The 24818-nt window shown below is 45.9% G+C and overlaps 1 protein-coding gene across 1 annotated transcript in view; it reads left to right on the forward strand.

Moving 5' to 3' along the window:
- The first annotated feature begins 3399 nt into the window (after positions 1–3399).
- Positions 3400–24818, forward strand: part of DLG4 (discs large MAGUK scaffold protein 4) — a 584369-nt gene continuing 562950 nt past the window's right edge. The window contains exons 1-3 of the mRNA XM_069215534.1: positions 3400–3419; positions 8588–8704; positions 19109–19179. Of these exons, the coding sequence (XP_069071635.1) occupies positions 3401–3419; positions 8588–8704; positions 19109–19179 (207 nt within the window). The 5' untranslated portion in view covers position 3400. The remainder of the gene's footprint in view (positions 3420–8587; positions 8705–19108; positions 19180–24818) is intronic.

The following is a 24818-nucleotide window of genomic DNA, read 5'->3' on the forward strand; positions in this document are numbered from 1 at the left end:
ATTGGCCACCTCAGTACCTACCCGCCACTCAACACCACACAGTCTGGATTCAGGCCCAACCACAATACAGAAACAGCACTCATCACTGCCACAGAACATAACCGCATGATCCTTGGCATTTCACATGGTCTCACACCCCATCTTCATCAGACGCCTAAATGAAATTGGCATCTAAAGACCTGCTCTCGGCTGGATTTGCTCCTTTTTAACAGATAAAACTCAAGCCTGGCACCTTACTCCCTGAATCCCAGAAACATATCTGCGGAGTGCATCGAGGCTCATCGCTCAGCCCTTCCCTCTTCAAAGAATACATGATCCCTATGGCCAACGTCATGCACACACACAACATCAACATCTTCTCCTAAACAGGCATTATACAACTCATACTCTCCCTTTCTGACAAGACCCTCAGAACAAGACAAGTTCACTGCCTGCATGACTGAAGTTGCTAACTGGATGAAAGCTAACATTCTCAAGCTCAACAACAAGAAGAGAGAAGTAGTGATTTTCAGCAATAACAGTTCACCATGGACTCGAACTGGTAGCCGGCCAAAATCGGATCCACACCCTGTTGGGTTGTGCATGAAGGGAGCCAGGGTGTCTGCACATGCGGTGATCCAGCTGTTGAGGTTTTTGATGGCTTTCAACAAGTCACTGGTGTCTTTGGGCCAATGCTGGAAAAGGTGGAAGCCTACTCCCTTTTTTAGATGCTTATCCAGCTGCGGTGGGCAGTTCCGGTGATGGTAGATCTGTGATGGCGCGGGATGGGCATGCCAAAACTGACAAGGATGTTGTATGTCCAGGTCCAGCATGATCGCTGAGAGTAGCCCAAGACTATTCTTAAACTCCAGTGCTCTTTGCGTATTGGCCTATTGGATACCACCACATGTAACACCCATCTCATAATCTAATTCAGGTGCTATATATTGAAACTGAAAACCTGTATAATATGTCTAAAGACATTTTGTACTTCTGTACTAAATTTGTTATTAGTCCAGTACTATGAGCATCCTGTGCGGCATGTGAGAGTGTACATAATCCAATGCAAGATGATATGAATTGTCTTGTTTTACCTCCAGGAACAGAGTGTTGTTCATTGTTGAGTGTCTGGATGCTGTCTCTCCCGGACAGTGCAGTTCTGTTAGGACTGCTGTTACCTTAGACTTAACTTTTGATTTCAATGGTTATTTGATCTGAACCTGTGGCTCACTCTGATAAGTAATCCGTTGAGATGTCTCATCCTTATAACACAACGTTTGATTCTTGTAGAGTGCAGGAGCTTGTTTCAAACTCCAATCTTGTGGGTGTTTTTTCCAGAGATTCTCAGGTACTATGGAAGAGAATGCTTCAATGGTCAGGGCATTTACGTGTCCCAAGAGTGTCTCTGTCTGAATATAGTCATCAGTCGGAGTGGCGGGCATATACTCCTGGAGAGTCTGTGGAACTATTGTCGTCACAGCCACACTGTCTAAGAGCACCATTGTCGACCTCCTGTTCCGCAGAAGGACTCGCTTTTTCCAGGGTAAGCTCTTTCTTTTTAGTGGTCAATCCTGCTTTCTCCTTCTTCAAGTGAATCCTTTGAGTGCCAACGTTTCTCTTCCTTATTCCCCACTGTGCTTGGCATCCTGCTGCTTGGATTGCGCATTCCTGACTTCCTGTTTGACATACACATCCCTTTTCTGATTTTAACGTTTCAGCCTCTCCTTCTTTCTTCAGGACACTTTAGTGAGTGTCTGCTGTCTCCTGAGTCCTGTGAATAATGCGGACGGCTGTTGTCAGAATACTGATACCCATTGCGGTCCCTCAATTGATAACCCGCACTGGGCTTCCATCACAGTGGTGATCCTGCCCAGCCTTTATGTTTGCCCTTTTGTGTCTTCTTACCTCCAGTGCCTTGTTTCTTGGTGTTCCTCTACCTCTGCCTTGGGCTTGAGTTGCAGTTTTGGTGGATACTACCTAAGGTTTCTTGACCCACTGACCAGTGGAGATATATATTTCTGCAGGAGCAGCTCGCGTGGCTTTGTCGGGGCAGGGCAGGGGGGAAGGGGTCACGGGAGAAAATTTATTTTAAAAAGATTTTTAAATCACTTACCTGCTTTGCTCCCGCACTGCTCCTCTCCCGTCGCTGCTGCAGGCACCGGTTCTCAGCCTGCCCTGTGCCAAAGCTCAAAGCAGCGTCAGGATTGGCTGGGAGCCTGTGCAGGCTCTCTCCTGCCCAGCAACCATGTTGCTGGGCTGGAGAGAGTCCTGTGCGCATGTGTGTTTGGCCGGCCCGAGATGGCCGACCCAACACACATGCACTCTGAGGGGAGTGCACAGTGCACTCCCCTCAGCTCGTCACCCCCAATACCCCGCCTCTTTCACATGGAAAGGATAATAACAAAGTTTATTCTCCTTTCCAAGTAAAAGGATTTGCAGCGGATGCTGCTGGCGGGGGACGACGCTCCTCCGCCCATATGGAGGAGCCACGCTTGTATTTCTGAAATAATTTCAGGCAAATGATGATCCTTTAGCTAGGTGGCAAGACGCAGTGTATGGCTTATAGTGGTGCACCCCTCCAAATATTGCAATCAGAAATTTTCATCAGTTTCACCCCCAAATCGATGGCGTAAGTGATTTCTTGTTCTCTCTGGATCCATGCTAAAACCACTGGTAATAGCACTATAGAGGGCGTTCTGTGAGTGATTGAATCACGCATGGACCTGAAAAACTTGACAGGGCTGCCTGGGAAGACCCCCAGTGCTCTGATTCTGAGTGTGTCGGAGATTTCCAACCAGTACGGAACTCCTTCTTTACGCAGGCGCAGGAATTCTTGGGGCTGGGAATTTACCAGACCCGGAATTACCGGGTGCAATAAAGCCCTCCAACTTCCTTGGAGTTTGGGAGATGCAATGTATCGGAATGTAAAAGAAGAAACGTGTAAAGTATTCACTGTGACATATGGATTTTGATTCAATATAGTAATCCAGCTCCGTTTGTTTCTTTTAAACTGGGCTTGTAGTCCTGATTTTTTAAGGGGATCAACAGGACTATAAATCCCAGAATGCAACGTAAACTATCTGGACGGGATGAACTACTCACCAGGAACTGTGAAACGTAAGTGCTCTGTTGTAACCCTGCTTTTTCACACAGAATGAGTGTGCGATGTGGGGGCAGTCACCTTATCAAGCTGTGCCTCGGTTCTCAGATCTGCCCAAACTGGACGCATTTACGAACAAAGTGAGAGCTGATAATTAGCGCCAAAACACAAACAGAGGCGCTTGCCCCATTACTCGCCCTTCAGGTGAGGCAGACCACATCTCCCAGAATGCCCCTGCCTCAATCCCTCCTTCAGCTTTCTTAAAGCCCAGCTGTCAGGGGAGGCTAAGCAGCTTACGGCTCCCTCTGACGTCTGCCAGCGATGCCTGCGAAGAGAGAAGGTAAGACACCGGGTTCGGCCGCCAGAAATGCATTTTTGGGGCGCTTTGGCATTCCGCAGAAGGAAAGAGGCTGCGACCTAGGAACTGGGGGCTCGGTGGGTTACCTGGGGGCGTTTTTTTTATCCAGGAGCTCTGGGTGCGGCCAGAAATAAGCGTGTCCCATACTTTATGTAATCAAATGCACTTCTTAACCTCGGCCGGTTAGATAGCTTGGTGGGCTAGGGCCACGTCATATAATTAGGTAAAACAGCTCATTGGGTTGCAGTGGTGGCTGTGGTAACAGGTGGGTCAGAGGTTCCAACCCAAGGAAGATGGCCCAGCAGGTTCGTGTGCCTGTTGTAGAGACGTGTGCATCTGTCTGGGTTCCTTTTAACTTTCTGGGGTCTTTCGTTCCAGTGTCACAAGCTGAGCAGTGACAGTGGCCTTTTATCAAAGGAGAGGACCAGGTGCATCCATCCCAGGACCTTTTCTGCATGATGGGTGGAAGCGCGTCAGTGGTTTGAATGATGGGAGTTTCCTGGGTGGCATTCCGTTCCACCATTTGCTAGCTATTCGGTGCTGTTACAAAAGATCAACAATATACAAATCATTCTTGTCCTGGCCCATCGACCCTGAGCAGGAACACCAGCAGCTGCAGACATGTTTCAGCCTTTGTGGGCCTCGCTAGTGAGGTCCATGAGTGAGCCTGGATCCTGCGTGCTGGCTCAGTGAGCTGATGAGGGTCTCTATGGCACAGGGGCTCGAGACGGCCCAGCAGTGTCACCATAGGTGTTAACAGACCTGCCAAGGGAGGTTCGGGTCACTGGGTCAGAGAATACACTGACCCTGGGAGAGGGAGACTTTGACGCAAGGGCAGGGAATACACATGTTGAAGGGAGAGCACATTGACACTGGAATAGGGACTACACTGAGACAGGATTGGGGAATGCCCTGGCACAGGTACAGTGTATAGACTAACATTGGGACAGCAAGTACACTGAGTATGAAACAGAATGCACTGACATGGAGTCAGGAAATACACTGGCACCGGAACAAGGAATACATTGACGCAAGGACAGGAAATACTGAGATTCCGAATCGGGGCATAGTATCAAGGAATACACTAAAACAGGTATAGGGAATACACTGAGACTGGGACAGCAAATACAGATTCTAAAACAAAACAGGAATGGTCTTAGAGAAACTAATCAACCGATGCCTCTGCCACCAACAGCTCCTCGATGCCATCCTGTCCGGATTCCGGATCAATAACAGTACAAAAACAGCACTTTTCGCTGCCACAGATGACATCTGCATGATCCTTAACAGAGGAGACTTGGCAGCCTTCATTCTTCTGGACCTCTGTACAGCATTTGACACGGTTTCACACCCCATCTTCATCAGGGGTCTGCACAAGACTGGTGCTCAAGGACCCACTGAATCTAATCCTTCTTAACAGAACTCAAGTTGTCAGCCTGGCCCCTCAATACTCAGAAGCAGAGGCGGCTGCCACAGATCTCAAGGAGAGGAGTAGAGGGATGGGGCCATAAAAAAAAAAAAAATATATATATATATATCTATTATTATTTTTTTAAGTACTTTTTCGCCGCCGCCTCCTGCTGTGTTGCTCTTCTGGTCTTCTTGCGCTGGGACACCAGCACAGGCTCCCCACCAATCCTGGTGCTGCTTACATGCTTACATCCCTCCTAAAGCATTGAACGACCTTCCACTCCACATCAGAGCCTCCTCCTATTTCTGTGAATTCTGCAAGAAGCTGAAGCCCAGCTTTTCAATTAACCAACCTGCTTCAAGTAGGGCTAGAAAAAACACATCTCCTCGGCACCAGGAAACCCTTGAGGGTGATAATGTGCTTTACAAATACACGTAATAACGTAGGGTCAGGGAATATACTGAAGACGGCTTTCATTCACGGACTGGGGATGCTCATATTTTAAACAGAAAGTACACTAATACTGTGACAGGGAGTACATTGATGCAGGGAGAGAAAACACAGAGAATATGAAATAGGAGATCTGATCAAGGCATACAGTGACTCCGAAAAGTGGAACACAGATTCTGAAAAAGAATGCACCAACACTGGGATAGTTAATAAACTGCAAATGTTACAGGGCCCATGGATTGACATATACACTGGGCCAGGTATACCTGGCTTCTGGAGAAGGGAAGGCAGTTCCTGAAAGAGAATATACTGCCATTTGGGCAAGGAAACAGTAATATGGACACAGGACGTGATGTCAGGCATAGGTAGAGGCGGATGCCTGTCCTGGGACAGAGGTGAAGTAATGCACAAACTAGGACGGGCCTAGTATAGGCCGGTTGGTATCAACATCCAGACTGTAACATACCACCCATGGAACACACTCACATCTGTTTGGTGGAAGGCAGCAAGGCCCCTCCTCCCCCAAATGAACTGCCTGAAGGAAATACGGATAGCAAGTAGACATATTCTCATTGCTAATAGTGCCAAGAGAAGAAACTTGTGCTGTTGACCTAACAGAAAAATGGTAAATGTCTTCCCATTGGGTCCCAAGATGCTCCCTGATAGGCTCACAGGTAGGTATTTCCCAAGTGAAGGCTTGGAATCGCTGCTCTGTGCATCACATGGATGTCTCCTTTCTAGAGCCGGGGATGTCTCATCTGCGGATGCCCTGTCTCTCTCATTGAGCCTAAGAGTATCTTCCTACCTGGGCCTTGGATTGGCTCGATCGTCAGGTCACACAGTCTCTCTCTCTCTCTCTCTCTTTTGGGTCCTTGGCAGCCGGTTACTTTAGGGTTTGTTATGTCATATAGATTTGTAATGTGTGACTAATCATCTGTGGTATCCAGGTGCTGGAGCAGGTGTGAAGATTGTTTATAGGGTCATTTGTTGAAGAGCCAGGTCTTCAACTTTTTACGGAATTCCATAAGTGTGGAGGAGGCCGTATAGGTGTAGAGGGAGGTTCCATGTTTTGAGTGCGAGGTTTGAGAAGGCGAGTCCTACTGTGCTGCTTTTGCTTGTGCGGGGGGTGGTGGTGTGCGAGAGAGAAAGAGAATTGGTGTCAGGTGGGCTGGTGGAAGTGGAGGCAGAAGTTGAGGTATGCTTGTCCAATATTGTGCAGTGTCTTGTATGCATGAGTGTGGCGTTACAATCGGCAGCGTTTGTGTATCGTCAGCTAGTGAAGATCTCTGAGATGAGATGTGATGTGGGGGTACCGGGAAAGGTCTAGGACAAGTCTGGCAGTGGCGTTCTGGATGGTCTGAGGGCAGTGGAAGAGGTGTTTTGGGAATCCAGTATAGAGTGTGTTTCCGTAGTCAAGTGTGTTGTAATTAGGGCTTTAGCAATGTCTTCTGGTGCTTTTGGGAATCCAGCTGAAGATTTTTTTTTTAAGGGTGCTTAGCATGTGGAAACAGGTGGAGCTAACTGCATTCATCTGAGCAGTCATGTTGAGTTTATCTAATGTGACTCCCAGCTTGTGTGTGTGGTTGGAGGGTGATTGGGTTGGATTTAGCTCTGATGGCCACCAAGAGGTGTCCCATGGGCAGCTTTTGTTCCCAAACATCAGCACTTCAGTCTACCCATGTTGAGTTTCAGCCAGTCAGTTTTCATCCCCTTGGCTGTGTATTTCATGCATCCGTTTACGCTGGATCTGGTTGCAGGTGATTTGTCTGATATGGAGAGGATGAGCTGGGTGTCATTGGTGTAGGACAGTGGTTCCCAACCTGTGGTCTGGGGCCTCTTTGACTCCGCAAGGCCTCCTCAGGGTTTCTATGACTGATTAGAAAATAAAATATTAACAGATTATTAAAGTATATATAAATAAAGTTGCAAAATGTACAATTGAAATTTGTAAAATGTACTGCAGATGTCAAGGTATTTGAAATTGGAGACTAAAAATGTAATTAGTATCGTCAGATGGAGTCATGGGACCAGCGCAGGTGCACCAAACAGAATACAGTGTGGACAATGTGTGACTTCAGTTGAATTTAGAAAAGCTCCAACCTCCCTTTCAAATTGAAATTTTTATTTTATTTGTAAATTAAATGAAATGTATTATCATTTGTGTATGTGTTTTATGGAATGCTTGTGTCTGTATTTTTTGTGTATTGTTTTTGTGGTCCGAATCATTGACCCTGTTCAGGCCTGGCTTCCAGTAATGACTCAGTGGGGTGTCTCCAGATTCCGGTAATGATTGATTGAGGGTCCCTGGGTTTGTGTACGATGAAGTGGGGGTCCACAGAAGTCAAAAGGCTAAGATCCACTGGTGTAGGAGATAATTGGGATACAGTGGGACCAGATGACGCCAGCGAGTGGTGTCATGCAAATGCTGAATAGGGAGAAGCTGAGGGTTGATCCTTGGGGAACTCTGCAGGGTACGTCCTTGGACTCCAATGTGTGTGTGTGTGGGGGGGGGCGGGGGCTGACTCGCTGAGGTCTCCTTGTGAGGAACAAGCATATCCACTCGAGGTCTGGGCCTTGGATGCCTTTGTCATGTGATATTTTGATGAGGTTGGAGTGTGACCCAGTGTTAAATACTGCTGATAGGTCCAGCAGTATGAGGGCGGCAGATTCTCTTCTTTCTTGGAGGATGTGGATCTCATCTGTGGCGGCGTTGAGTGTTGTGATTGCTCCGGAATCCAGATTGCGAGCTGTCGAGATGTGAAGATCCAGGTGGTTGGTGAGTTGTTAGTTGACTGCTTTCTCTATCACGTTTACTGGGTACTGTAGTAGGCAGATGGGCCCGAAGTTGCTGAGTTTGTTTGGGTCAGCCAATGTTTTTTTTTTTTTTTTGAGGAAGGCCATTGCTGCTCTGGGAAGGTAGTGGACTGAGTGGAGGAGTTGATGATGTGCGGAGGAATTTGCTGATCACGGGTCCTCCTAGGTTGCAGATGTGGTGTGCGCACAGGTCTGCACGGGCTCGAGTGGGCAGTCTTCATGGTTGAGGTGGTATCTTCCTCCGTGAGTGGTCTCCGGTTGGTTTAGGGGGTCTGGTAGGTGTGCAGCTGGCTGATGATGTCCTGTGGTTCCAGAGCCCAGACTGTATTGTCGTTTGACCCCATTGGGCCCAATGATGTCTCCCCAGGGGGCCCTTGTTTATATGCTTCCCAGTTGTGACGCTTCTGTGTATGTGACTTCTCAGTGTGTGCTACGCTCTCTGCTCAGTTCTCTCCTCTCATTCTCTGCCCCCCAGACACTCAGGCAGCCCTGCGGCTCATGGAGGAATCCCTGCTGCTTGACCAGAACTTCCGCCAGAAGGTGGAGCGCCTCCTCGCCATCTTCCAGAGCGACCTCTTCCAAGCGCTACTGGGTAGGCCTCGCCTTCCGCCCTCGCAGGCATGCTGCTCACCTAGGAACACTCTCTCTGTTGTCACAGCAATGGCGTTAATGTCTATATGCCACACAGAGCTATGTACCGGGGGGTCGGGTAGTTGCCTTCCTACAGATAAGGAAACTGAGGCCTAAGGAGATAATATGGTTCGTCCAAGGTCACACAGTTTGGTGAAGCCGAGATTAAAACTCAGGCCTCTAGTTATAAGATCGGTGGCTTAGCCTCTGGGTCACTTTGGCTTTTCATTATGAGTGTGTATACCTGTGAGTCTGAAGTGGCGTCGCCAGGGGCCCGTAAAGCCACAAGGGATCCAAGCTACAGCCATTTCCGGCCAGGATAGGGCGCGCTGGCAGCCCACAGTTCGGGGGTGTTTCCACCTGGAGGGCTCTTGATATAGAAGTGAGGCCCCCGCGGTAGGGTGGGGGAGATGCCTCGTTGTGGAGAGTGAATGCAGGTGGGCTTGATCTCTGGGTGAGTGAGGCGGCGGAGACTTATCTGCAACCGAGTTTAGTGTTTAAATAATCCCCTTTAATTACTGCTGTTCTTTAGGGAGAGAAGCATGGAAGGATTACCGCCTGGGGTATGGGGGGGGAGGGGGTGGGCGGGGGATGAGGCTGGAGAAAGCTTGCAGGGTGGTAAAATCAGCAGTAAGCTGTGTGTGCCCGTTTGTAGGCCTGCCTTACCCATTGTTACCTCATCTTTAACATGTACATAAAGTGGGCTCTGGCAGTGCCCAGAGGAGTATGACCGTTTTACCTCTTGCTATTGGCTGCTTGATATCGTTCCGCCTTTTCATAAGTGCTTGAACGGAAATTCAAGAGGAACTATTTTTAATCTAGAAGTATATGTGATCCTCACAGTTTGTCACATTCGGTGCATTATGTACAGAAAGCAGTCTGGCTATAACGTGCTAAACAGCATTTGTGCATTCAGCGCATGGAAACCACTTTTTTTGCGCGCCTTTGTTTGCATGCAGTGATACATTAAACTCAGATCTATTGGCATTGGTAATGCTTGTTATACTTGGTGCATAGCACAAGTTTGTGCAAATGGCATTCTGCTCCATGGATGTTTCACTCGCAATTTCATACAGGTTATCATATTGTTCGATAAAGGGGTATATTGTGCAAAACCGGCGCAATGTCTTTTTCATATTGCACAGCACACTGATTGGAAATGGGTGTAAAAAGCGACCCAGTCCTGTGGCAAATAGTATTACGAGGGTGATTGTCACATCGGTCTCTAACACACCCCTCAGAATTAGGGGGATAGCTAGAGAGAAGAGCGAAGAGAAACTTAAGTCGGCTCTGACTCTTGAGAGCCAGGGGCCTATCAAGTGTTAGAAATGGCGCAAATGTGAATTTGCAATTTATTTATATAATGTAAGAAATTTGGTTGCTGGTTGAGGGCGATGAAACCCTACCCAAGCAACAACTACAGTCCGTGTTGGAGTGAGGCACAAGCAAACCCCAAATGAACCTGTGCTCAACTCTCTGGTAGCTTGGCCCACAGCAGTCAGCCTTAACTTAGAGGCAATGTATAAAGTATTTTTGCAGCACTTCTAAAAGTGATAAAGTGAAATCACGACACAAAAAAAATAATACTACAATTTAGTAAATTAGAACAATTTTTATTAAATAGAACAGGACTAAAACCACAAAAACCTAATCAGTAGAACCCAAGATACGCATTTTTTAAAGACTTCATTGAAAATAGCACCAAAAAAACAAAGCACCAATTGTGGAAATCTGGTCAGACCGGGACAAAGTCACAAGGTCAGGCCTACCACGATGAAGCATGGATCGGCTACAGGGACTCAGCTACGCCTGCTGAACAAAAGTACCTTAAATCAAGGTTGCGTAGTTTTGCGCGATCTCACATTGAGGATGCATGGGGCAGCCAGAGCGATGTGTTGGTGCAGAAGAACTGCGATGCAAGGTCCGGTGTCGTTGAAGATTCCATTGACAGGGACTTGCAGCACGAAGTCCAGCGTCAAATATGCGTCACACAGTCAAGGCGCTGTGTCGGTTCTGGACTGTGGTGCGAGAACCTTTGTTGTCACCAGGGCTTCCGCTGATGAGAGATTTGCAACATGAGGGCCTACATCAGTGAAGCTTCGAACAGTGGCAGTTCTGATGTGGGCTGTGAGGGTGATGCAGAATCTTTGCACTAGGAGAACCTTCTCATCCAAAGTGATGTGGTGTTTCTGTTCAGGATTGTGCCGCACAGCAGAGGAGATGCATCAGGTATGTTGAATCCACCAATGGGTTGGCACCTTCAAGCCCGCTTTCAAGAGTCCAGGACTTGGGTGGTACCACTTGATGGGGTAGGATTCACAGACAAAAGCGTTCAGGTGGTGGGTTCAAGGTTATTGGAGCCTTCTGTCCCTGAGGCTCTAGTCAGGAGGCCAGCAAACTAGCCCATGGACTCACTTTGGGGGTCCTTCGTTCAATAGATGCAGGTCTACTTACATGCTCCAAATTGGAAATTAGCACTTATTAGATGTAATAAAGGTAACTCCAGTGTTATCCTATGGGAGAGGTAGGCTTTGCAATAGTGAAAAACGAATATAAGAATTTTTCATTGCCAGGATATGTAAAAGTAAGATTTACATGTCCAACTTTCTAAATACACTGCACCCGGTCCTCCAGGCTGTCCAAGGCCTGCCGTAAGGGTGACTTATATGTATTAAAAAGGACAGCTCTGGCCTTGCAAAAGGTTTATTTTGCCAGGTCGAAATGACAGCTAAAAACTGAACACACAGGTTTCAGAGGCAGGCCTGAGACATGTTTAAAGTGGTACCTAAGTGGGTGGTTCAATCATTGTTGCAGGCCCATTAGTAGTAGTTGATTTACAGGCCCTTGGCACAGGTAGTACCACTTTACTAGGGACTTACATGTGAATTAAATATGGCAAGTGGATATCGGCCAGTTATATCATGTTTTAAGGAGGGAGCACAGACTTTAGCCCTGGTTAGCAGTGGTATAGTACACAGAGTCCTAAGGCCATCAAAAATGAATTGAGCAAACATAGGAGGAGTGTATGTTTGGAATAACCATGCAGAAGAGCCAAGTCCAACATATATATTCACTGGTTATCCTGAAAACAGAGGTCTGGATTTTGTGCAGATGAAGCCCGGAGCTGTATAAAAGAGTTTCTAGGAGATCCTAGACTGTGTGGTGGAAATACCGAGTGCTGTTACATTGTTACAAGTGCACAAGGGCACTCTATCCAAGGATAAATCCACAAGGCCTCGATTTTTGAAACGAGGTTTTTGGTTTCAGGAATTGGCTTTTATGGTCCTCCTTTGCAAACAAAGTAACTGTGAGCCCTACCCTCCTGCTGTCTGTGCTTTGACAAACTTTCTGACTGACACTTGGTCACCGAAGTCTTAAATATCAGAGGACGGGTGGTTCCAGAGCTCTGTAGCTGCAACTGCAAATCGTTTTGCCACCCATTCTGATTTAGTTCAACTGGGGTACTAACAGAGTTTGGCATTGAAAATCAAACTAGGTGTTGGTGACCGTTCTGAGATCCCTTAGCCAAGTACCGGCCCAACTTAGGCCTACAGGAGCCTTGCATAAAGGTCAAAGGCAATCCCACTTAGGCCAACAGGTGCCTGGCCTGAAGTTCAAACAAAGGCAAGCATGGACAAAGCCATTAGGCCTGGCTTCCATTTTGAGTCTTGACTAAAATATTTTAAAAGGCCTGATGTAGTAAAAACACATGACCAAAAAATTAATTTCTGTACACAATGCGTCTATGGAATAAATAATTTAACCTGATGAATTAATTTACTTTTGAGATGGAAAATAGCCTCACATGCATTGTACTGCAAACACTCAACAGGAGGTGGAATGATGCACCAAGCAGCCAACAGAATAAAATGAGCAAGAAATAGGCCTCTTTTCAATGGTATTTTGCGATACTGTACCCCACCCTGATGCTACGCAGCATGGTTAAAGACCAAACAAACAAAAAAGGCACCATGACATGTCTGTCCACTACCTGTTGTAGGGGTGCGCTACACACACGCACCTGCCTACAAAATTACCTGGGGGCTTTTTTTATTTTTGTTTACCAATCCGGGTTAAAACAGCAGATTGGGGTTGGGGAAGCGACAAAAACAGCGCAGGCGGGGGAATGCAGCCTGAAGGGCGCAGGTGGGGATGGAAGCAATACAGAGGTGAGAGAGAGATGTGGAGCATGGGGACGGAGAGAAACGCAGCTAGAGACAAGAACTTGGAGCTCTTGGAGGAAGCATACAAGTGAGAAAGCAATGCCGGTGAAGTACACAAGGGCTGTCACCACACAGAGGAAGGTGGTAAAAGGCACATAGGTGAGAGAACAACACAGAATGCATCGGAAGCAGTACACAAGGAAGATAGGTGGAAAACACATGCACTCTTGTGGAGTGCATAGCCAAATAGAACAAAAAAAAGTAGTGCTTCAAAAATGAACAGCGAAAGGCCACATGTAATGTGTCCATGCTCCAGGTTAGAAGAGGAAGTAAAGCCCGTACACGCTGACAAATAAAAAAGGTACAAATGAAAGCGACAATAGAGCCAAGCAATGGTAAGCAATGGATGGGCCCTAGGCTGGCTGTAAGATGACAATCGATCTTTTCACCAACACAGCTTGGGCTAGCATCCTTTTTTGCAAAAATACGGTGTTTGCTTTCAGCTAAACAACAGTATCTGATGCTCGTGGAAGAGTGAATGTGCTATCTGTAAAGAGTCACGGGATTGTTTCTTTTATAAATGTTTGAGATGCTTTTTTTTGTTGGTCCAGGATAGCTGTAGGATTTTTCAGGCACACTACTTTGATTTCAGCAACAGCTACAACTGGAGCTGTCACTCGACAGTAGATTGCCCTCCCATGGCACACTGACCCCACACAGTAACCTGAGGACATGTAAGGGTGTGTTTTATTATCAGGGCCACATGCTTAAATGTCAAGTTTTGCGACTCGCAATTTGCGTGTCTTAGCAACTCGCAATTTGTGAGTCGTAAAACCTGATGTACAACAGTGTGTCAGACACTGTTAGCAATTTCCAAATGGGTCACAAGGGACTTTGCCTCATTAATTTCCATTAGGCAGGTCGCAGTTTGCGACCCATTTGGGTATGGGCTGCTCTCACAGGAATGTCTGTGACTGCTTTTTAAATAAAGCAATTTTTTTTTAAAAAGCAGACATTTTCCTTAAAAGAAAATGGGCTGCATTTAAAAAAAAAATTAAAAAAAAGTTTACAAATTTTTTCAGAGTTTGTAGTGATCCGTGGGACCACTACCTGCTCTGAAAAAATGTTGGCGCTCCCATTCATAAAGGGGGAGTGGTCCATTGGGGACCCCTTCCTGTTTACAAATGGTTTACCACCACTTTGAAATTGGTGGTAATCTGCAAATGTTTTGCGACCGCATTTTGGTTGCAAAACATTCGTAGATATCTTTCAGATTCTGTATTAAAAGAAGGATGCCCTGAACATGCCTTTTCTTATACTGAATCGCAAAACCCAAATTGTGATTTGGTAAGAAGTTACTGAATCGCAAATTGGGATTTGTACATCCCAAAAGGCATTTTTCTAATCGCAAATGGTCCGATTCTGCGAATCGGTCAGTTTGCGACTAGAAAAATGCTCTGTACATGTGGCCCTTAGTCACAAGTGTGGGATGTGAGAAGCAGCACTAAACAAGGAAGAGACGCAGCACCGGTCTTCACTGTCTCCAACGGGAGCCTGCAGCAGAACGATCTTAGCAGAGTGGCATTGCTCTAAAACAAACCTAGCGGGTGCTCCCGGCACCCATAGTAGAGCACGCATGAAAATGAAAGAAAACAAGCACACAATTATAGCAGTCTGCCAGGCGCTCAGATTGTGAAACAAAGAGCTCAGCAGCAGCACACAGGCAGAGAGAGATCAAGAAAACCCATGCACTGCTAGGGAGCGCAGGTAAGAAAAAAGAAACCGCTAGTTCTCTGATGTCAGCCAGGGAAGGATAAAAGCCATCCAGTCAAAAGGATGGTAACCAGGGTAAACTCCAGGGGCGGGGCAAACAGAGGACAGGCAAGGAAGCCAATGAATAGGAAGCAAGCAAATGCGAGTGACAATGAAGTCAACCAGTGTTAAGCAATGTACAGTCTCTAAGCTTACTCTAAGAGTTTCTTAAGCTTGAAATAGGACTTTTGCAGCCAGACAGCTTGCGCTGATAGGTAGGCTCGGTCTAAAAATTGCTAATGCAGACAGCTACGATGTCAAGTCAGATGTAAAAATTGACAAACAACCTATGTGCCATGCCGCCACAGTCAACTGTCTTTTAAAAAGGCTGCCATTTCCAGTGTTTATCCTTAGACCGTCTACAAGTGCCCATGCATTACTCTCCTAACTTCCCACCACATCAGAAAGCGTATGTTTCTTGTAGTGTAGCATCAGGGCCCATGGGTGACACCCCATGAGACTGGATAGGACCGGGGGGCCTACTCATATCTATGGCTTTGCATGGGCTTCCAATAAGTCTTTTATGACACCAGGAGCAAATGACAGCTCTTAGGAGCTGGGTTAAGATGGCATTTGTAAAAGAGCTGTAGAAGGGGTGGTGGTTGCCCCTCTCTCTGACAGTTGTCATTGCCTACTTGGATAACTGCAGCATAATGATGGTGTGGCCTCTCGTGGCACAGTAAGTGGCGCGATCTAATACATGGAGGCTCTGGCAACACGGATATCAGGAATTATACCCAGAAGTGAAGGTTGAACTGACCTGGATCTCTACGGAGGTCCTCCTGGAAAACACCCAGAACACTTCTCCGCGTGATAAGGTTTTGTGACTCAAAAATACAGGAGATTGTGCAGTAAGGCAGACCTGAACTATCCCTAAACTTCCCAGGATGCTCCATAGCGTGGAAGAGTATTTATCAGTGGGATTGGTGTCACCTTATAGAGCAGTAAACCATATATTTTTATTGCTGTCGTTTTACAGGGCAGCAGGTGGCATATACACAGTACTTCTATTAGTTGGTGTCCCCCTACAGGGTAGTAGAAGATGAACACACTATGTATGTTGGTTGGTGTCACCTTACTGACCAGTAGAGGACGTACACACTAGATATTGTGATTGTTGTCACTTTTCAGAGCAGCAGATGATTTATACACAGTACATATATTGGTTGGTGTCTCCTTAGAGAGCAGTGAAGGATGTATACAGTATGTGTGTTGGTTGGTGTCACCTTACTGTATGCAAATGGGCTAGTGTCACCTAACTGTGCTTTGGTGTAATATATATGCTGATTGGCGTCACCTGAGAGTGCTCAAGAGGAGACTTCATGTGTTTTGTTGGAGTCACCTCCAGCATGATTTTCAAAATGTGTGTGGGTCAGCTGCAGTGTCGTTAAGTCGTAAAAACAATGTGTTTAGTGGTGTCCCATGTTGTAGTTTCCCATTATTTCTCTGGGCTGGTGTTAACTTTCCTGTAACCTACGAACATAGTTGAAAGTTTGTAAGTGGACCTCAAATTTAAGATGGATGCTCAGGTGACTGCCCCGTGTTCTCTTCTTCCTTTCACATGTCGAATCATAGACTGAGCTTTCCTTTTCTAATTCTGGTAGTGAGAAAGCCGCTGTCTCTGCACATGGTGGATTGGGCCTAAACTACTGCATCACCTTATACCTGGGCAAGGACAAAATCTTGACACATCAGCTCCATTCCTTACAAAGCCAGTCTGCCAAGCTAGCCACTTTAGCCACCCATTTCGCCAGAGCGAAGAAGGTTATTTAGGGTTATAGCAGGAGGCCCTCTGTCCAGGAGGTGGGCAGAGGTCACATTCTCCTCCACCCTGGAGGACTACCCATTGTATTTAGAGAGCTTCTCTTGTGGAGATCTCTCTGCCTTCTTCAGGGGGGCTCCCACCATGGTGGCTCCTCCTGAAGGCATTGTAAGTTTCAGTCAACTTAATAATGTAAAAGAACTCTCCAACCCAAACGCCACCGTCAACGACCTCGCCCCCTCCCAAGAACTTTGCGACGCCCTAGCAACCGCCTTCCACCGAAAAATCACGGACATCCACGACAGCTTCAACTCCCCTCACAATCCAGACGCTCCTACCCCACCCACCACAAACTCCACCCGCTCCAACAGACTGACCTCCTGGACCAACATCAGCGACGACGAAACCCGCAAGACCATGAACTCCATCCACTCCGGATCACCATCAGACCCCTGCCCACACCACATCTTCAACAAAGCAGACACGGCCATCGCACCACACCTACGGAAAGCCATCAACATCTCCTTCGAAACTGCAAGATTCCCAGACAGCTGGAAACACGCTGAAATCAACACCCTTCTCAAGAAACCAAAGGCAGACCCCAAGGACCTGAAAAACTTCCAGCCCATCTCTCTGCTCCCGTTCCCGGCGAAGTTCATAGAGAAAATCGTCAACACACAGCTCACACGGTACCATCTTTCCTTCAGAAAACTACTCAAGACTTGGCTCTTCGAGCAGTAGCAGCACCCCCCACCCCACTTCCGCCCCCAGCGCCTTGAAACCCTCACGGGTATGTAGCGTGCTTTCGCTTTACAAATTAACTGATTGATTGAATGTTTCATGTGACCTTCTAGCTTAATTTCTTGCTTTTCAAAAGTTAACACCAAGCGCTAGAGTTTGTACTTGAAAAACAACTCTGATAGCTTGCAGGCATGCATTCCTTCCGTCACCTTCTGTGTGTTTGATGTAACGCCGTAAGTGGCAACGGTATGCACAGACCTGGTTCCCGAGCTCACTGCGCACTGGAGCCAAGCTGTACTTGACTGAAGAACCCTAATCAGAGCGAAACCGGTCCTGGGTACCTTGTGTTCAGGTTCAGGGAGCACCTGGCCTGGCAGTCTGTGCTGGACTTTTCCTATCGAACCAAGGTCAAGCCTGATTTGCATAAGGCGTGGGTTAAAATTGAGGTGGCAAGGGGTCATTTTTATTTTTTTGCTGTTCAGGACCACTAGACTATTCCTTGTGGTTCTGAAAATTAAAAATAGTAAAAGGAACATCTTTCATAAACACTGAGTCTAGTCCGAGGCACTTAGACTGACACTCTAATGTACATCAGGCTGTTGGCCTAAGGGTTCTGTGGGTGGAGCTAGCAGAAACTCTGTCGTTACAAAAATGATGGTGCATCCAGTTCTAAATAGAGTGTGTGGACCGTCAGTTTGGTGGACAGGGTGACTTGTCCAACTAATCTTATATAACCTCCTAAGTCTTTACAAGTTCATATTCACTGGCTCCTTACCCACTCTAAAATATAATTCTACTTTTTTTGCATTGGGAATAAGTTCTGTACCATCTCTCTTCACTTTAAGAATTTGCAGATATGTGCCTATTTATTCTCTATGTTCCTCTCAACTTCATATCCTTAACGTTCCTTATTTTCGTAAATCTTCTTGGCTGCTCCTACTCTGTCCTGGCCTCTCAGCTGTAGAGTGATCCACTCTTTGAACTCAAATTGATTTCTTCCCACAGCCACGTTAGGAAGAACGTAAGACCTTCCTAGCTCCCGAATTAATTGCTCTGCAGCCTCTTCATCAGTGTCAAGAGACCTTCAGGTGTAAGGAAGCTCCATACAACTCATCAACAAGTGTGGTTGCTGGATGGTGTCATCTTATTCATATTCACTTGGAAGTCATACAGTTCTGTAGGGATGCAGGGTGGTGTTGGGTTGGTGTCATTCTTTTAGGTTCAGTTGGTGGTAACTTAGTCCTGTAAGGGTGTGGTATGTTTGTGTCACCTTTACATTTAGTTGGTAGTGACTTAAAGAGTTGTAGGGGTGCAGTATGATTGTGGGGTGGTGTCACCTTTTTTTGTTCAGTTGGTGATAACTTTCAGTGCTATAGGGGTGCAGTGTAATTGTATGTTGGTATCTCCTTATTGATGTTCAGTTGGTTGTAATGTGCATTATGGTTGTAGGTCAGTGCCACCTTCTTATGTTAAGTTGGTAGTAACGTACAGTGCTCTAGGGGTGCAGTAAGCTCGTGGGTTGCTGACATCTTTATGTTCAGTTGGTGGTAACTTGCAGTGTAGTATGGTTGTAGATTAGTATCACCTTCTTTGTGTTATAGTATAGTCCTGTAGGGGTGCAGTTTGGTTGTGGGGTTATGTCACCTATATTTTAAGTTGGTGGTAATTTATAGCTCTGCAGGGGTGCAATATTGGTTGTGAATTGGTGCCACCTCTAGGTTGAGGTAATGAGTTGCTGTAGTGTACGTTTGGATTAGTGTCCCCTGATTCTGCAGGGGTTTGGTGTGTTGGTGTGGGTGTGTGTGGTATACATGTGGTGATAGTGCACATTTATAGGTGAACCCCCCCCCCCCCTGTATCATTCTCACCATCTTCTCTGTCTGTCTAGATATCCAGGAGTTTTACGAGGTGACTGTAACCGAAAACCAGCAGACCGCTCCCAAGAGGCGTCATGCTAAGGTACGGAGTAGCCGGGGAATGTGGGTTGTAGGAAGCGGGGAGGGGGGCATAGTGTATAATTTATATGGACTATTGCACTTCATTCAATTAACCTTCATTGCAACCTCTCTCCCGGGCACAAGAGGATTTGCTTTCTCATTGGAAGCTGGTCTCAGGCTTTGGGATGGACACACTCCTTGTGGTTTACATCACTAGAGAAGTAGTTTCTCAGGCATTAGATCAGATTCAATCACTGGTGGTCCTTCTCACTCACTAATTAGCCGTCCCTTAGATTTTAGGATAGACATATTCACTTGAGGGCCATCTTGGCACTGGAAGGTGGCCTTTAAGTCCTGGAAAAAGACTCACTGATTAGAGATCGCCTCATTCATTAGATGAGTTGCCTTGAAGGCTTTGAGAAAGGCTCAATCACCAAGGGGCCTGTATTATCACTGAAAGGCGGTCTCTCAGGCTAGATGACTGGTTCACTCACTTGATTGCCATCTCACTCACTGGACGTGATCTTCCAGCTGGAAGATAGGTTCACACACCGGTAGCCTTTCTCTCTCACTAGGGAGGCAAACACTCCAAATTCAGATTCTTTTATTGCATGGGGACGGTTGTGCGAAAAGGGCCATTCCTTTCCTGCTCCATGTTAGAATGAGGGTCCCTTTCCATGTTGGTCAGACTCAGCCTTTGGAGAGGTACCTAAGAAAGGTTGTTCCTGCACACTCCAAACAAGAATAGGATATCTGTGGCCTCCTTGGTCCACAGAGCAATTCAGTGAAGACCTGGGATTCTGAAGCCCAGCAGTGCCCTCATCCGCAGTTAGTTAGAATGGGCTGAATGCAACTGCTGATGTGATTGGTCACATGTTAACCAATTAAATTGTCAGAAATGGCCAGGAGGTTTAGACAATGTGATGATGGCAGGGAGTGCTGTCAAGTAGGCTAACGCCCCTGCTTCCCTCCTGGACTGAATCTGTGGTTTATGTAGGCTGCTGAATGCTTGCTGGGCAGACTTTCTAGGCAAGAAGCAATAGATTAAATCAGGCATGAAATCTGGTGTAGGTTTTCTTGATTTTAGTCTCTGGTTTCATGACTTTGTACCCAACTCTGTTTATGGAATGATGCTGGTACATGTGTAAGGTTAGTTTTGCAGTTGGTGTTTAAGACCTACTCAATGAAGGAGGTCTTTCAAGTATAGGGCGGTTGTGCTTGTTTGAGTGTGGTCTTTCATGATATTGGGCGGTCTTGCTCACTTTAATTGGGTGTAGGAAAGTTTAATTCACTGCAGAATTGTCTCGCCTTGCTGAGAAAAGTTTGGTCCCAAAAGTTGCATCCTTCGACAGAACCTCCTGTTCTGATGAAAGATTTGTTGCATGTTGAATCTCCATGTCTACCTGAGTGGTGCTCTCCCTGGCTGTGGGTTCTTTTCCGCTATCGGTGTGTAGTTTCACTCTTAGGTTGTCTTGCACGCTAGTGTTTTTTGTCTGTTCTGGTATCCACCATTAAATGCAAATACTTCCAGTGTGAATTCCTCAGTATTTGCGAGAATCTATTGCTTGGTATATCAAACTTTCAGGTGGGGTTTGAGGTCCAAGGCATTGTTTCTACATTTCCTACCTCTAGCCTGTAGAAACACTTCCAGGTGATATCCAGCGCCATGACCCTTCTTACAGGTGTCATGGCATTGATGATCCTGCAGTCACCTATCACACAAGAATCTGTTACCCTACTTATCATGGTAACTGAGTAGTAGGCATCAAGATGTGAATGTGCCCCAAACCTTCTCAGATCTTCTGATAGGAGGTGGGTGAGCTATGGCAGAATTGTTGCAATAAAAAGGAAATTATTTTCCTATCTAATAATAATACTTATTATCACTTATTTGTATTATAATGACTGTTATTGTTGTTCGTTTTTGGTCATGTTTGTTAAATGTATTATCAATAACATTAGTATTACACCTTGTTATAAGGATCCCATTTTCAATTTGACTGCCTCTGATGTTCTTCCACTGATTGCCCCAGTATCAGTTAATTACTTGACCCAGCATAAGCACAATGATTTCCGCAGTATCAGTTAATTAATTGACCCAGCATAAGCACAATGATTGTTGCATACTTTCTGTTTGTTTGTGTTGGGATTGACAGTATCTTTGCTCCAGTATCAGCTGGGTCTGATGTCTCAGTGGATTCATGGACCGGCTCTGGGAAGCTGTGTTTGATCACATAGCCACAGATTCATATCCTGGTTCGTCCTTTTATCTTTCTGAGATTGATAAAATGAGAACCACTAACTTGGATAAAAGCAGACCCCTGTTATTCAGCGCCAAGGTGCCCCAAGGGCTGAGCGTGCGCTTTTACACATACAGATGTTATATTATGATTATTAATTATCCATATATGTGCTTTTCACTTGCCTAAACATCCACTCGGGGATTGCCTTATAGGCAACCCTTTGATAGCCCGAGCTTCGTATAAGTGCCCAAGTTATTGCTGCAATATTGGTGTTCTGTTTGAGATTGTTGTTCGAGTATTGGGATATTGTTTGAAGTTGTTGCTCCAGTACTGGTGTATTGTTAGAGGTTGTTGCTGCAGTGCTGGTGTATTATTTGAGGCTGTTGCTGCAGTGTTGGTAAAATGTTTGAGATTGTTGCTGTAGTATTGTTGTATTGTTTGAAGTTCTTGCACCAGTACTGGTATATTGTTAGAGGTTTTTGCAATAGTATTGCTGTATAGTATGAGGTTGTTACTCCAGTATTGGTGTATCTTTTGAGGTTGTTACACCAGTATTGGTGTATCTTTTGAGGTTCTTGCTCCAGTATTGGGGCATTATTTGAAGTGTTTGCTGTGGTATTGGTGTATTGTTTGAGGTTGTTGCTCCAGTATTTGTGTGTTTGAGGTTGTTGCTACGGTATTGGTGTATTGTTTGAGGTTGTTACACCAGTATTTGTGAATTATTTCGGAGTGTTGCAGCAGTATTGGTGCATCGTTTGAGGTTGTTACATCAGTATTGGTGCATTGTTTGAGGTTTTTGCTGCTGTATTGGTTAAGGTTGTTGCTCCAGTATTGGTGTCTTGTTTGCAGTTGTTGCTCTGGTATTGCTCTATAATTTGTCTCCGTATGTGCTGATTGATTTCCCCTTTGTCAGCTCATTACTAAATACGCCTCTGCACATTAAATTGCTACACCTATATTGGCACATTCATTTGCCCTGGTATCTGATTATGGATTGCTGCAGTATATGCATACTGATTGCCCTAATATCTGATATTTGCACATTGATCCCCTTTGTATTAGTGCATTCATAGCCCAGACTCTGCTCAGTCAGTGCCCATATTATTACTTCAGTATTAGAATACAGTTTGCCCCAGCGGCTGCTGACTGCTTCTGTTACAGCTCTCGCTCAGTAGTTTGCTTCAGCAGAACCTCAGTGTTTGGCCTAATGTGACAACATTGTCTGCTCTTAACTTAAATACTGTCTTTCCTCTGTTACCTCGTCCAGGTTTAATTCAATTGTTTTTTTACTCTAAGTGGTTGGGCGGATACCCCTACCCATACTGACTAGTTTCTTCCTATCTAAATGTCTTCTTTCATAGATATCAGCTATCATTCTGGAGTGAGTGGATATCAACTGCAAATGTTGGGTGTAAATTTTCTGGGAATTTCTTGGAGAATTATGGGGAGGAAGCACATGTCCCCTAGATGCAGAGATAGATCCTTTCCGCAGAGGGCACTACTGTGTATGTCAGTGGGCTCAGAGATGATCTGATCTTAGCTTGTCTGACTTTAGGTGGCCTTTTCCCTGTGTAGTCTGTTGATGCACCCAGATCTTACTGAACACTAAATCTTAGAGGCAGATCCTCCTTCCAGGGCACTCTAAAAGAGAAGCTGGATGTGTCCATGTGTTCATTACTACATCTACAATCACTTTACAATTACTTGTGCAGAAATATTGTGTTTAATGTGTCAGTATTTTGGCATATTATGCACAATTAGTATCTCCCCAAAAATAAGCCCTATTTAAAATGTTGCAGTATTAAAACAGAATCCTAAATGGGGAGTAATTAACTTAAAAAGTAGGGGGATCGTGTGAGTGAAAATCACCAGCTTTTGTGTCTGACCAGAGAGGCACTGATCGTATGTTCTGAAAACTGACAAGATGCTATATCTTTGAGCGAGACACATAGGCTCAGGATCCTACTGGTGTACAGGTTCCCTACCTGAAGGACCTCTGCTGCAGCCAGCCGAAGAGTTGCCACTTCACACTGTGTCATTAGGACACCAGGATCCCAGTCTTCGGCATTTTCTTACAAGTCACCCTTATCAGATGGTACAGTCTAGCTGGTTCAGTGGTGGCAAACAAGAGGATTACAGTCCCCAAAACAACTGAAGTTGTCAAATGAAAGCCGGAGGTTGATGTGCTGATGACATGAAGCGAGGTGGCAACCCTACTCTCTCGCCAGCTCGGTGGTCTGACCTTTAATGACGATTCTACATTCCTTAATGTACTGGATGATGGTCTAGAGCACAGGATCCCTGCCGCACACAGTGACTGAAAGATGGGAGCCTGCTACCCACTGGGCCTTTTCCTGCCGAAGTAATGCCATCATAAAACACTACTATAGAAGAATGGAGACTCCACCAGGTGGCTGATGAATGGAGAAGGTTACATTTGTCAGGGCCAGTCTTGGTGTGTAGGAGTAATCTTGAAAAGCAGCGCTGATGGATTATATCTACACTGCAATGTGGTACCAGCCCACTACAGACTCCTCTAGTGTTAGGCAGAACACAGGAATAGAAGGTTTATTCTGTGGGAGTGGGGGTGGGGGGGTGGGGGGAGACCAAGCAACACAAGGCGTCAAGACGTTTATTGCTTTTCATGCATGACAATTGAGAATAGACTGCACAAAACCATCATCCGTGTCCAGCAAGGAAGCAGTACCAAAAAAGAAATTACCTAAAACACTTAGCGAGAGGGTGGACTGGTATGCGTGCAGCTAGTTCTCAGCACAGAACCTACACAGTTACTGGCAGTGGCAAATCTGGCAGGTCCAAGAGCCACAAACAACACAACCTAGAAAACATCTATGTAGACTGAGAGGACACTTGTGATCTCTTAAAATAGTCTAACACTCAGGAAGAAACAGACTACAATCTCTAGGAGCATAGGACCTAGGACTGAGCCTGATGGGGAACGCACATAATTCAAAACTTACAGGGACAACCGCTTGCAGGACATCTTCAGCTACAACACAGTACTTATTACACACAGATGACTTAAAACTGGTCTTCATTGACTGCTCAAAGGGGAAGTTGCACGAAAGCAGCAATGGTTACTACTGGTTGCCCTAGGCATCAAATGTGTAGTTAGAAAGAGAGGTAAGAGTCAACTGAATGATTGAATGTGGTAGAACCGCGATCACAGTTGGTAAAACAAGTATCTAGCTTGTGATGGAGTAACCCACCGCCAAACTCTAAATCAGGCCGAATACTAGATGTGTTCCCTTCTCTGTCATTGTTCCACTCACCTGCTGTTCTTCACTTAACTCTATGTATTATCTCCTATGTCGTCTTTACCACGTACCACTGTCCTCTCACAAACTTGCAATACGTTAAATGAACTAGCATGGAGAATAGCCTCTTCTGAACATAA

Source organism: Pleurodeles waltl, chromosome 12, assembly GCF_031143425.1.
Source record: "Pleurodeles waltl isolate 20211129_DDA chromosome 12, aPleWal1.hap1.20221129, whole genome shotgun sequence".
Classification (NCBI taxonomy): domain Eukaryota; kingdom Metazoa; phylum Chordata; class Amphibia; order Caudata; family Salamandridae; genus Pleurodeles; species Pleurodeles waltl.